Consider the following 14,825-nt stretch of genomic DNA (forward strand, 5'->3'; position numbering starts at 1 on the left):
TAGAGCTCATCCGCCTTCTGAAAGCTCTGCAGATGAAGCTGTGTGAGACGGAACAGAACGCGGAATGTGAAGTATACCCGAGGCAGGCCTTAAAGCTGCCTCCTTAATGGACACCTACAATTAAATGTGGATTTTTTTATTAATTTTTTATTTTTCTGACAGATCTAGCGCTAACATGGTAGCTCGATATAATCATACACATTCAATCATCTAATCGCTTAAATGTCCAAACCATAAAACAAATACAACTGACAAAGTTTAGTGAAGACACAAGGCCATCACTATGTGTTGAACCAGCGTTCACCTCCGTGTTTTGCTTTTATGCCACTGACTGGATGGGGCAGAGGCATGTGGCTACACACGCAGTAGTATGCTTTTAAGGGGGAAGTATTAACAGGAATAAAAAAACGAAATAACCGACATGGGAAAATTATGTCGGTTAAAGGTTCTGAATTTCGGTTTCGATTACTTTTTGATTAATCCTCCAGCCCTATTCAAGACCTCCTTTATCATGTGTATAAGTATCTTGGAGAAAAGCCTAGGAGACACCAAGGCAGAACACAGTATATCATCAGTTACCATAGATATAACCTAACCTAACCTCTTTAGGTTTAATTTAACATTGTCCAATGTTAGAGAGAGGAAAAAATAAATAGAAACATTTAAACTCCAACATGGAGAAGTCTGATGTAACACATAAGGTTTAATACTATCTAATATAAGACTGAAGAGTAAAAAGAAATGGAAACATTTAAATTACTGAAAGAACAAAACAGTTTGGTCATGGTTAAATTCATGGGTGCTGCAGATAATCCGCGGGTCGTGGAATAAAAAAATGCATTCTGATAATTTGCGGGTGGGTCATTTGCTCTGGGTCACCTGAAAAAAAAAAAACTAACTTTGGGGGGATCGCTAGAATATTTTAAACTCACCACTGAAAAGGTTCATCCAATATCAAGATGATATTTAGTTCATCCACGAAGCTGACAAGCAGGAAGTATTGAAATATACTTGAAATTAAATATATCTTAAATTAAATTAAATTAAATTTCATTTAAAATTAAAATTGAAAAATTGCTGTTGTGTGATGTGTATTTCTTACAGTCAAGAAACAGCCACAACAGCTGGTTAACAAGTGTGTGGCTAGAAAGAGTCAACTCCAATAAAGCATTATAACAAATGTGTGTGTGTATATAGAGGCTTACATATATAGTGAGGATATTTCTTTATTTGGCTTTTGCATACATTATAAGTGTCATTTGAGTGTCCATATATTATGCCTGTGAATCCTCCTGACTCTTAGTATGCATATAGGTCAGATGAGGTTAGTGTTTCAGAAGTAAGAATCCCTAGTGTGAGCAGTGGAGTGTTTACTGATCCACACATACAGGAAGCAGTGCTCCATAGGGACTGCAGATCTCTGAGAAAGATGAACTCTGCTGTGAATACTGCATGAGCAGTTTGACATATAGTTCATCTCTTTTTATCCCTTTTCTTCTTTTATCTCTGTTCTCATGCTTTTTGGATAGATTTTCATATATCAATTATCTCTCAGGGCTGAATTTAGTAACACTTCAGAATAGGTAACACCTATTAGTTGCTTATTAGCATGCATATTACTAGATTATTAGCCATGTATTAGTGCTAATTAAGAACATATTAATGGCTTATTCTACTTGATCTTATTCTACATCCCTAATCCTACCCAATACCTAAACCTAACAACTACCTTACTAACTATTAATAAGCAGCAAATTAATAATTTAAGAGGAATGTCGTAGTTAATAGTTAACAAGTGTTACCTATTCTAAAGGGTTAACAAAAACTTTTCTGTTAATAAGTAATATTTTATATGACTCTATAATAAGGAAACGTTGGTAGTATTATCTTTGAGCATACTCTGTCCTTTTTTGAGTTATGACAAGAGAGACTATTATCCTTTTAGCTGAATGTTCTATTAATAAACCTTTGACCCTTCATGATTCTGAGCTTCCTTGGCCTGAGATTTAACATGTGTATTGCATACAATTTTTATAATTTCTCCAATGAAATGTCCACAAAAATGTGTTTGCTAGCCAAGGTTGACAATACACATTTCTTGATTTTAATCGATTCTTATTTTGATGAACCAATATAATTTCTTTAATCTGTGCTGTTGGGTGACTGATCAGGTCTTCCTCTTATAGCACAAAGTAAACATGAACCTACTGAATCGATTAGTGTTTCAAGCATGGAAAGATGGCAGTAAACAGATTGTTAAAAATGTCATGTAAGGTTGCATTTACTTCAACAAAGCAATAATCAACTATTACAATCAGGAAGAGACCATTCAAATACCTCCGGATGAACGTCTAAGGTTTTCCACATCCAAAGACCAAGGTAAACTGAAGCACATCCTTTCGCCCTGCTGTCTTTATGTCTACAATTAGAGACACAGCCCTCAGTCTTCCCGGGTACTGCTAAACTAATCCACCCACAAACCAAACATCAGCCACAGAACACCCACAGGGAGAGGAGAAAAATATGATCAGAGGAGGAGGCCTGGATATGACTGTCTGTAAACAGGTCATGAATTAAGTGAGTTTCTTGCTCCAAATTCAAAACAGGCTTCCCTGGTTTTCACAGTCTAACACTATATGTTCTAAGAAGGTGTGACGCTGATAAAGATTCCAGTGACAAATAATATCTGTGTAACATGGAATATGACAATGGGGTGTGATGTGACACAGTTGATCACAGAACACAGCTTATCAGATCAGTTCTCTCTGTTTGTGTGCTCTCATAATGCGCAAGATTTATTATAAATTATATTTCCTAACAAAGCAAAACATGTTTATTGAGTAAGAATGCTCTTCAGACCTGACAGGTTAATCTATGGTTGACTTTAGGCATACTGTTTAGTCATATCTCTTGAGGAAAGCCCTGATGTCATTAACAGGTGTCACATGCAGTTTCCCTGACAACTACACATGTCTGATGTTGCCAAGTATTTAATCTGCAATGACAGATAACATGATAACAGATAACGTAAGTCTCTTCATATAAAAAAGGGGAGTCGTGGTTGGAGAGTTTGATTCCTAACCCCTAGTGTGTTTGGTTCGAGTCTCGGGCCAGCAATTCCATGACTGAGGTGCCCTAGAGTAAGGCACCAAACCCCCAACTGCTCCCCGGGTGCTGCAGCATAAATGGCTGCCTACTGCTCTGGGTGTGTGTTCACGGTTTGTGTGTGTTCACTTCTGTGTGTGTGCACTTTAGATGGGTTAAATGCAGAGCACAAATTCTGATTATAAACTATAGATAAACTGATGTCTTACTAAATCCATTTAATAAGAGGGTACATAATGAGGCTAGCTTCTGTTCATCCAGGCAAATGAAATGTTTTATTTGATTTTTGAATACGTGTTATTTAGCTGAACATGGACTAGTCTTGATGTTGCAATGTACCTAAAAAGTTTGTTTAAAATAAACAAGAATTTTTAATGAAACATGACGTAAGCTTAATGGGAACAGGGGTGTGCTTAAAGGGTACAAACATGTATCCATTAAGCACAGCCAGACCTTTTGCATTTAATGATGTACATCTTAATTGAAATGCTTTTGTCATTTAAAATAAAATTTTATATTTTTGTGTGAGATATTAATATTTTAACATAACTTCTTGTACTGAAACCAAAAAAATCTAAATTATGGTGGGGGTCGGTGGGCAAGTGACGTAACCGGTGTTGTGGCTTAACAATGGTATCACCATCAGCACTGTCTATTGCGGCAAGCCTACTAAGAATTGACATCAGAAATGTACTAAAATAACTCAGCTGAATCAGTTCTCTTCTAATAGTCCCATTGATTAGAGTAGAGCGTGGAAAAATGTGGTGTTGTGCTGGGATGTGTGATGCTGAGCTGCTGTGTAAGCAACCTCCCTTCTGCATGTAATTAGGTTTTACTTTACACACACTCACAAAATCACACTGGCTACATAAAAACTAATGGTGCGCTGATCACTTTTTAGAACAGAACCAAATCATGTATTCACATTTTCTTATTATTATTTACCCAAGTGCCTAAATCTATTTCGAATAATGAAGATTTAAAATACCCTCTTCAGGTTTTCAATGACATTATGGTGAGTGAATGATGACAATCTTCATTTCGGGTGAACTAAGTCAAGCCACTCTTGCCATCTTCTCATCCATCACAGACACAGTCACACACACACTGCTACAGCCTTTGAGAACCATCCACTCCTGAATGTCTCATATGAAGTGAAACTGGAAGTGAAAACTTCAGCGAAGGTTCTAACAGGAAGAGTCAAATGCCAAGTCATTCAGTCTGACCTTACTAACTCATAATGCTGTTCATAGGTGATGTAGCCTAAGTTCCCCTCCATCCTTTCCCTCACCACTACTAGGCTGGCCCCTTCCTCTGTTTTGGCGGTTGGCTTCACCCTGCCTTCATCTTCAGGCAGGATCTGCCAGACTACCACAAGGCCTGAACCATGGACGGGGCTTACGCCAAAGGATTTCATAAAGGGACTGTACTGTAGCTGAACTTATATTTGTCTAATCATTTAAAATATGTAAAGCGTTCATCTGCCTCCCGAGTCCTTATGGTAGCACTGACCTTCTTTTTCCAGAGGCCAAATACTATTTATGGTGACTCAATTTGATCTCAATGTGCTTGCTTTTGTTAGACTAAAGAGGATGATATGACTAGGAAGCTGGGCGACAAAATGCCATTGCTTCCTCAGATAATCAAAGATAATTGACTTGATCTGAAGAACAAGTCAAGGTCCTTGAACCATAAGTGACTATTCAAAACACCTAATTTACACATAGATTAAAGGGGGGGTGAAATGCTTGTTTTCACTCAATATCCTGTTAATCTTGAGTACCTATAGATTAGTACTGCATCCTTCATAACTCCAAAAAGTTTTTCGTTTTATTATATTCATAAGAGAAAGATAGTACTCTGTACTAGAGGTCTTCACAGTGCACCCGAGACCCGTCGACCCCGGACCCGACCCGGGACCCGTACGGGTTCGGGTCTATATTTTAAATCATCAGCCGGGTCCGGGTCGGGTCCGAATCTATTACCTCGGGTCCCGGGTCTGTTTAACATTGTGTGTAATACCCGTGCGATTGCCGATCGGAGTCATCGGACTCAGAGAACATCCGGCCGTTATCAAAGACTGCTTGTGTTTTTTGTAACTTGCAACTTGTAAAATTAGGAAAAGAAAAGAGTGAGCCAAAAAAAGTGATCTCTCTCTCTCTCTCTCGCTCGCAGACTCAAGAGTTAATACAAGTGCACACACGGTAATGCTTGCAGACTTGACACACTCATGTTTAATATATTTCAAATCAGCAACACAATCTGAGGTGAACTGTCACATGAATGTTTTCTATGACGCTCAAATTGCGTTAAGGCATTTTAGGTTGATAAAGCTAGCACACATGTGCAGTCATGTTTCTATGGCAAGCAGTGAGGGACACTTCGACCGCCAAACCGCGTTTTACATTTTCTCCCATTTTTATAATATTATAAATGAACCGTTTAATGTTAAATTTTTAGTGGTTCAGATTCAGACTCGATGCTGAGCAGAGATCACAGACAGAGATCAGATGATAGTAAATAAATAATGTCAGCGGCCATGGCATTGCACGAGCGATCGTTATTATAGTTCAAAAGGCAAACAGTGTAAGTTATTATGCGAATTAACTCGAGTCAGAATGTACATGTGCACAGTAGCATTTGTCATCCGTCACCGTGACATCAAGTGGACTTTTGAAGCTGAAATAATGAGTGGATTCAGCTTGGACTTGGAATAACAAGAGGAATAACATGAATAACTTTCTTGACGGAGGATTGTAATGCATCACAGGCAGTCAGGTACAAGGAAGAGAGACCACGGCTCTTTAAATTAGGTAAGACAAAAAGCTGTATTCTTCGCAACAGGTTTATTGACTTGTAATAGCAATTCGGGTCGGGTCTGTGTCTTCCCGGCAGTTTCGGGTCCAGATTTCAAGTAATATACGGGTCCGGGTCGGGTCCGGGTAGGCATTTCTCGGATCTACACGGGTCCGGGTCCAGCTTTTGAAATAATAGACGGGTCCGGGTCGGTTTGGTGTAGTACATTACAGGTCTCTGTCGGGTTCGGGCAAGAATTTTTGGACCCGTGAAGACCTCTTATCTGTACCGATTTTTCCCGGAAAAACACGACCGACTGGAGGCGTGACGTGTGGGCGGAGCTAAAGAATCACGAGCGCCAGTAGGCTTTTGCGTTGAGAGCGTTTGGAAGCTGTGACATTACCGTGAGGAAAAAAACATCCAAAACAAACCATGGCTAACAGTCAGATTCAGCGTATATTTATGATCCAGAATCAGATCCAGAGGCTGAAACTGAACGAGAGCAGCAGCAGCAACGACTCGCTCCGAGCGGGGCTCGAACCCGGGTCTCCGGCATGGGAGGGGACGCACTAACAAGGAGGCAGAGATATTGTAAGCAGTTTTACTCACCGCCCGCGGTTCCAACACACGATCGTGGCCCTTTTTCGTTGGGATTGCATCATCCTTAAGAAATAAACGATACGCAAATCCATCGTCAAACTGGGCCATGTTTGTAAAACAAGCATCTTCGAAATGCAGGGAACAAACACAAACACTTGCACAACTCCGTTGATGCTCTGTAAAAATAAACTCCATCCACTGGTCCCTTAATGCTGTTTTTTTGGTAATCTGTGCAGGGTTGTCTTGCCCTGGAAACCAAAAATACACTCCTTTTGTGACATTTCGCGACGCTCTCGCTCTGATCAGTGAACGTCTGTTGTGCTCTCAGTGTTCTGCTATACGGGAGCACACGCTCTTCCGGCAGAAGTGCCTTAGGACCCATATAAGGAAATTCCGCTCCATCTAACGTCACAAAGAGCCATACTCAAAAAAAAACTTTCCGAAAGGAACAGAAATACTCCTTCAAACGTACAACTTAATTTTTGAAACTTTGTCCATGTTTAGCATGGGAATCCAACTCTTTAACAGTGTAAAAAACTCAGTATGCATGAAATAGCATTTCACCCCCCCCCCCCCCCCCTTAATGATTTAAAGCTGTCTCTGGTATGACCTCGCAAATTCCAGCATCTCACACAAACACTCTACATTATAAAAACAAAAAAACATTTAACCCTTATCTTTTGAGACCGCAGGGTTTTATTATGATCAGACTGCTGCAGTACGGATTTGTAGAAATGCAGAGAACTCTATCTAGGACAGTGTGTTCTAGAGAGCCAAGCTGTCTATCCCAGAGACACACTTGCTATTTCCTTTGATGGCTTACCCAGAAAAAAACTTGAGGGTGTAATTACCTACAAATAGCTAGACACTGGGTGATTTAGAGAAGTTTTACTCTGGCTGTTTTAACTATTTTTGGTTGGTGAAAGAAGATGTATGAAAGTTTTTGAATAAAAAAAAACTTGTTTTCTGCAGGGGTTTTTTTCTCTATCACTGTGTAATCACACTGGAGGACTGACTACGCCCAAGCCTGACTGACTTACTATGAAGATGCAGTAGAGGTCTAAACATTTCCTCTGTAAAAGAGCATCTGTAGTGCAGCTTAATTCTGTGGTTGCAAAGCTGTATTTTAACTGCTTTAATCTGACACACATTGACTCTAAAAACACAGCCTTTTTAATGTAAAATGTTTAGTAAAGTGCTATTATACACAGATCAAAAGAGCACTGATCAAAAGAGATGTTTCATAAGGAATCTTTCTTCTGAATTCCAAGAAAAAAAGTGAGTAAACTCGGGATTCAGATGAAAAGGGGCAGAATTATAAGATATTAAATATAAAGATATTCGATTTTATCTCACAATTCTGATTCCTTTTGTTTTCTTTTTTTTTAAGCGTGAGTTTATATCTCACAATTCTGTGTTTATATGAGAAAAAATCTGAATTGAGAGAAACCAAATCCAAATCGAGACATAAAAAGTCACAATTCTGCCGAAATAAGCTTCTATAGATTCAACCATAAGGAACAACACTAAACTAATCAATATGGCTAGAAAACAGTATTAAGTTACACCATTACGATGACAGCACCATGAACCAGGTGCTTTACAATCCCATAATGATGCCTTTCTGTCTGTTTTAAGGTTTTTACTGCTCTGTTAATAAGAATATGTACCAGATGTAAAATGCAGCATTGTGGTTATATCATAATGTGTGTGAGCACTTAATAAGCATTTAGGGATCTATTAAAATTCAGAAAGCAACTTCTCAAAGACGCCCACAGTAAAAACTAGAACTTCTGCTACCGCTGCACAATACTCTAACCAAGAACAAATGCTGAGAAAACTGGAGCTGCTCCAAAACACACAACTAAATTATATACATTTTCAACATACACATTTACACAACTTACAGATGTGTTGAAACATTTAATTCACCAAAAAGTTGTTAGCCACAGTGCAGTGGCCTATAGAACTCTATTTGAACGTGCTGAACTTATTCAGTCTGTGAATGAACTATTTGTTCATAACATTATGCGTATTCGACAACATCGAGAAACTACATGCATTACTTACCGCTTTGTAAAACGTTTACATAACTCAAGCGTGTCACAAAAAGTGTTTGCTTTAAAAGTTTTTGTTGTTGTTGTTGTTGTTGACAGTTCGGTTGCGGGAAACCTGTTTTCGAAATCAAGATCACGTTAATTACTGACAGATATTCCAGCAAAGTTGACAACCCTGAAACTCACAAATTCTCAAACTAGATAGATAGATAGATAGATAGATAGATAGATAGATAGATAGATAGATAGATAGATAGATAGATAGATAGAAATTAAGTGATTTGTGTGGATTGGCAATACATTTTGAACACTAAGATAGCTGTGTGACACTAAATTAACTAACGTACGTCTGAACCAGCTTTGTACAGTTTGTTGTTCACAGTTTGGCTCAGAAACACACAGATTCGTAAAAGACATTTTCAATTAAATGAAATGTGTCACGTCCAATCTTGTCGACGCATCTGAGCAGTGACCGGTGTCTCAGTCTCTCACCGCTGACTGTAACTGTGTCGCTACCCGAAGACATCACGCGAAATTATTCATATAAAATGAAAGGAATACGTGAGCTTTGAATCAATATCGTTATCACAGCAAGGGGCCGGTGCGAAAGAACATCAGTCAGACCGAGGTCACCGTTAAAAACAGCAGCTCACACTCTCGCGCGCAACACGACGACATCCGTTGATAAAAGTGCGGGTAAGTACAGACAGTGTTTGTCCCAACGACGACTATAAAGGATTCCTTGAAGTGATAAAATGTATTAAAAAGATTCACAACAGTGACGATATAATCTCCGAAACAAGAAATACATATGATAAATCGAGGTTGCAAGTCGCGACTCACCTGTTCCCGAGCGCCGAGGAGCGCCGTCGCCGCTGTCACCAACCGAAGATGCGCGAGCGCCGAACACAACGCGTCCGTGTCCGCTAGGGGCCGCGCGCGACACTGGAACGAGGGGCACGCCGGGAACTGAAGTTGTAATTGTAGGCGTAGTTGTTTTGTTTACTAATACATAACCAAGAAAAATCATTTAAAAAATAGCCTACGTTTTATATTACATTTTAAGATTCTTGTATTTGAATTTAAGCTGTTTTCTTAGTCTTTATTGTCTTTGTTTATTCAAGACAGAGGGAAATAATAATACTGTAAATATGCTTCTTTTCTTTAATAATCGTAAGAAAAGTAAGTAATTTTGAGATTCGGAGCACACACAAAACTTGTGTTATTATATAAAACATTCTCCACGTTACAGGACAGTCTTGGGTGGACTGCAGTAAAATTGCAAAGGTCATCTCCCTTTCTGTCGAATCTGAAGAACCAATTATTATTATTAGAAATATACACAACATAAAGGTGGCGTGAACCAGTCCTGTAAATTCAAATTATTTATTATATAAAATTAAATTATAAGTATTCACGGGACTTAATAACTACGATTTCTGTAATGTAATTGTTGAAAAGTGACGAATGTGTTCTTGTTTAACGTCTGTGTGTGTGACATAAACCACACGCTTTCAACATGGCTGCGCCCGCAAAGAGCACGGATGCTTCAATATCAGTCACTACGGGTCAATCGGGAACTGTTTCAGCTGCGGAAAATGTTCCACTTCAGTATAGTCTTATCCTGGATCACCTTATCGGTGACAAGAGGCAAATTAAAAACCTGAATCCGACTGTTATGGGTGCTTTACCGAGCCCTCAGAAAACAGAGGAGCAGAAGATGATCGAGAGGGGGATGGAGAGCTGCGCGTTTAAATCACTCATAGCATGTGTCGGAGGTAATCCACTCACAAACACTCATTTAATATGTTTTACGTGCCATACGCATTAAAACGGTCTATTTTCACTCGTTGCAAAATGACCAGATCAAATCTTTGATGTAATGTCTAGACGTCCTGTGGTATCTTAATAGTTAATGGTAAAATGTTGAGTTATATAAAACCATATTTGTTAATAATTCTTATGTGACCCTGGACCACAAAACTAGGCCTAAGTGTCAATTTTTCGAAATTTGACATTGACACCTGAAAGCTGAATATCTTTCCATTGATGTATGTTTTGTTAGGATCGGATAATATTTGGCCGAGATAGACCTATTTGAAAATCAGGAATCTGAGGGTGCAAAAAATCTAAATAGCCTACTGAGAAAATTGCCTTTAACATTGTCCAAATGAAGTTCTTAGCAATGCATATTATTAATAAAAAAATAAGGTTTGATAAATTTGAAGTAATAAATGTACAAAATATCTTCATGGAACATGATCTTGAATTAATATCCAAATGATTTTTGGCATAAAAGAAAAATCAATGATTTTGACCTATACAATGTGTTTATTTTTTATTTTATTTTTTTGCTATTGATAAAAATATACCCCAGCGACTTAAGACTGGTTTTGTGGTCCAGGGTCACATATGAAGACTGGTTTTGTAACGAGGAGATATCACTATGATCAATATGTATTTAATTCATGATCAACAGCTCTAATGCAGTATTTCTCTCCTGCAGGATTTGTGTTGGGAGGTGCTTTTGGTGTGTTCACAGCTGGTATTGACTCCAATGTTGGGCTTGATCCCAAAGACCCCCTAAGGACCCCCACAGCAAAAGAGGTGCTGAGAGACATGGGGCAAAGAGGAATGTCATATGCTAAAAACTTTGCTATTGTGGGTGCCATGTTTTCATGCACAGAGTGTCTCATAGAATCAGTAAGTGCTATTTGTCTTATTTGGCCTGACCACCTTTTGTTGTTTTATGAATTTTTTTTTCCTCGTATCAAAGAAGCACAACATTTTTTTGTAAATTTATGTTGTGATCAAATTCACTGTCCAAAATCAACCAGAAATTATTTAGTGATTTTTTATTTCCAACAGTACAATGCATATTTAAACTGCCAACCACTGATTATTATCTTACAGGTTGCTTCTCATTTCTTATTTGTGCATCCTCATTTCCTTACACCTTTTGTATATCAGAATATTCTTGATCTATCAAGTGTCATTTCAAAGCTTCATAAGCTGCTTTCAAGGGAAATTCATAATACATATAAATAAAGCAGGATGCCGATGCATTTAAACTGCAAAGGTAAAATATAATTATTGTGTCAGATGACAGAAAGGAAAGGACCGTTCATATGTACATCAGGTGTTTTGACACACAGAATACACCTGAAGCCTGTTTTCACCACTGAATAAAAAAAAGAAGAAATTGTGACACTTTATCTCGCAATTCTGACTTCTATTCTATTATGATGTTTATAAATTATAAGTTATGATGACTAGTAAATTTAGGTTGATGGATGGAAGGATAGAATAAACATTGTGGGTGCTTCTCTGAGTTTAATGTGGATTAATGGCTCCATCTAGTGGTTCTGTAAATGAACAGTCTTTCTACCCATTTCTTGTAGGATGTTATGCAAAAAAAAAAATTCAGGACTCATCCTCCATCTTGAAGAATGGTTTTATTTCTCTTTTCTAGCATCGTGGGAAATCTGACTGGAAAAATGCAGTGTACAGTGGCTGTATTACAGGAGGTGCCATTGGATTCAGAGGCAAGGCATTTTTCAACTTGGGTTTAAAGAATAGAAAGGATTTAGATGTGTGGTGATTTTATATTATTATCTGGACTATATGAATAAGCTGTTTTTCTCTTCATTAGCTGGACTTAAAGCTGGGGTTCTTGGCTGTGGAGGTTTTGCTGCGTTCTCTGCTGCCATTGAATACTACCTCAGGTGAACAGCAGCTTCAGGACTGTTACTGTGTACTGTTGGGAGTTCCTCACAGTATAATGGAAGACATTATCACAGGGGACAGTGTGCAATCTTCTTCTGTCCCAGCAATCAAGAGGCTTTCCATCCCTCCAGAAGAGAGTGGACCAATAGGACAACACTCAAGCTTTCTGACAATTGTTTTTTTTTCCTGAGGGATGTCCTTATTGTTCTATCAGACCATCTGATGATGCACATCACCTAGAAACCTCTTAAGATGATATTTGTACATAATTGGACCTAAAATGATATGCTTTGTGCTGGTTGTTGCACTGAGCAAAATAAGATGAAATGTACAGTGGTGTACTTTGTCTGTGGAAGAAATAATAAAGAGTGGTATCAAGTAGGATGGGGTGTAACAGGGCATAAAATCTTAATATAGACAACAAGTGAACAAATATGATGGAATGAAATAGCTTCTTAGTAAACAAAGGCTGCTCAGTTTGAAAGAATTCACCAAATCAGATTTATTTTTTTCCCCAAAGTAGTGTTTGGATTTACAAGTTTCCAGAAAATAAGCTCAATCAAGTGTTTATATTAGTTGCACTCTGTAGCCCCTTTCTAGAAGGAGAGTTCTTAAAATGTCATCCTACAAACAAACAGAAACCTAAATATTTATATGAAATCTGATATTACATATATATATATATATATATATATATATATATATGTGTGTGTGTGTGTGAAAATCAAAATGTTATCAAAAATAAGAGGCAGGGAGTGCTAAAGGTTATGCATTAGGAAACCAGTATGAAATCATGCTTTGAGGTCAAGCGGCCATAGAAAGGAAGTGTGTTCTCCTCACCAGGAAACAGATAATGCAAACATGCTTCTGGCCACTTCCCAGTTCTCTGAAAAGTTTCCTTTCCCACTGGCCTCTGAACAAGAGTTAATAATGCTGAACTGAGTTTGGGGATGCAACCAAGGAATGAGTTGGAAATAAGTGTACGTTTTTTGTTCTAGCTTCCTGGACCACTGATGAAATGATTTTAAATCCATGCAAAAATCAAAACAATAGATATGTAACTTGGATTTGGACTGACCTTAAAATGAAGCCCACATCGTTTCATTTTATGAGGAATGGATGCTGTTCAGAAAACCGGGTAATATTAAAGACCTTTAGAGTTTAGATTTCCTTCAAATGAGTTTCACGAATGCAAATATAAATACAATATAGCAAGAAAACAGAGCTTCATTTCAAATTATTTTAAGACTTAGAAGCATGTTTAACAGACAAAGTTAGCTGTAACAGTTTATTCAAATTATACATAAAACAATCAAACCTACTAGCATAAAGAATTAAAGTGTCACTGTGATGGATGTTTTTCTTAGTTGTGTAATGTGTACTCTAAAAATTAAAACAAAAACAAAAAAAGGTGAGCAGAGATGGTCACAGCCTGCCCAGGGCTCCTGTGCATCGAGCTTGTATCAATATCACACACAACTTTAATAAAAGGCACTGTATTTACGATATTCCAGACAACACATCATTTGGAGTGAAACAGCTTTTATAGATTTTATAATATTTATTATAGCTTGATTTTCTATCCTCAGACTTTTCCAGAGTTATCGGCATATATCTGCCTTCAACCATTTACAGTAAACTATAAAGCTCCAAACAAAGCACCCATTAAAACAGCCTAGTTTAGATTTAATATGTATTAAAAATCAGTGCAAGCAGATGCAAATTCTGAACATCTACACCTCTTCTTCCTCCACTTCTGTCATTCTCACAACATACCGGTCATATATTTCATATTTAAGAGAGTGAACTCTATTTCCTGACCATTAACCTTTTTTTAGTTTGAAAGCCTATATTTATTACAAATAAACATTAATTTCACATTACCCCTGAATTAAAAAAAAATCTCACGCTGCCTTAATGGTGATTTATGAAAGGTAAATGGCTTAATGGCTGCATTTTGTTACTGATTTTGGGGGTGAAATATGATTCAGACATGTTTTGTTCAGATTCACCCAGTTTGTAATTTTCAGTAAAATAACTAAATAAACCTAGCCAAATATTCCAGTGAGAAAAATTCCAGTCTTTTTGCTGCCTGAGCCATAAGCAGAGTCAGTCCAGTTGAGATCGAAACCTCTGTGGATGTTACTTGTCTGTAAAAAGTGCCTAAAAGTATCTTGGGTCTACCAAACCTAAAGGTGTTGTTGGGATTTTCAATTCAAAATGTGGTCTGTGAAAATCTGAGTCTCATCTTTCACCTCTAAATAATTATTGATAAATGATAACATCTTTATCAAACCCTGAGCTGAGAGAGGAGGCTTTTGAAGACACTAGACTTTTATCATTTTTATCCAAAAAATATGATTATCAGCATCACAGTCTATACTACAAGTTCAAGCATGGCATAAATAAGCTGAAGTTTATTGATTTATGATATTTCTGGATATAAACCCGTTCATACATTTACACTACACGGCCAAAAGTTTGTGAATTTATAATATTAATGCTAGGTCCCTTAATTCAAGTCACATTTAACAGAATCCA

At 37.7% G+C, this 14,825-nt stretch overlaps 2 protein-coding genes across 4 annotated transcripts in view; one reads left to right on the forward strand and one right to left on the reverse strand.

The window, feature by feature from the left end:
* Positions 1–9,500, reverse strand: part of LOC127957415 (cytospin-B) — a 130,085-nt gene extending 120,585 nt beyond the window's left edge. For 2 of the 3 annotated variants that reach the window (XM_052555946.1, XM_052555949.1), the window contains exon 1: positions 9,402–9,500. The gene's annotated coding sequence lies outside the window, so the exon portion shown is untranslated. Of the gene's footprint in view, positions 1–2,337; positions 2,420–9,401 lie in introns of those variants that run through there. The other variant, XM_052555947.1, reaches the window with a different exon arrangement.
* A 539-nt stretch (positions 9,501–10,039) lies between these two features.
* Positions 10,040–12,665, forward strand: LOC127957424 (mitochondrial import inner membrane translocase subunit Tim22). Its single transcript, XM_052555961.1, has 4 exons — positions 10,040–10,336; positions 11,065–11,261; positions 12,031–12,103; positions 12,211–12,665. The coding sequence occupies exons 1-4, from the start codon at positions 10,078–10,080 to the stop codon at positions 12,285–12,287; spliced, it is 606 nt and encodes a 201-aa protein (XP_052411921.1). The 5' UTR covers positions 10,040–10,077; the 3' UTR covers positions 12,288–12,665.
* The last annotated feature ends 2,160 nt before the right edge of the window (positions 12,666–14,825 follow it).

This window comes from Carassius gibelio, chromosome B5 (assembly GCF_023724105.1).
Source record: "Carassius gibelio isolate Cgi1373 ecotype wild population from Czech Republic chromosome B5, carGib1.2-hapl.c, whole genome shotgun sequence".
In the NCBI taxonomy this organism is placed as follows: Eukaryota; Metazoa; Chordata; class Actinopteri; order Cypriniformes; family Cyprinidae; genus Carassius; species Carassius gibelio.

Excerpts from the sequence above, each read along its gene's own strand:
- LOC127957424 (XM_052555961.1), top strand. The coding sequence starts at position 10,078 with ATGGCTGCGCCCGCAAAGAGCACGGATGCTTCAATATCAGTCACTACG. Across the intron at positions 10,337-11,064 it reads ACTCATAGCATGTGTCGGAG|GATTTGTGTTGGGAGGTGCT; the intron begins GTAATCCACTCA and ends TCTCTCCTGCAG. Across the intron at positions 12,104-12,210 it reads AGGTGCCATTGGATTCAGAG|CTGGACTTAAAGCTGGGGTT; the intron begins GCAAGGCATTTT and ends TCTCTTCATTAG.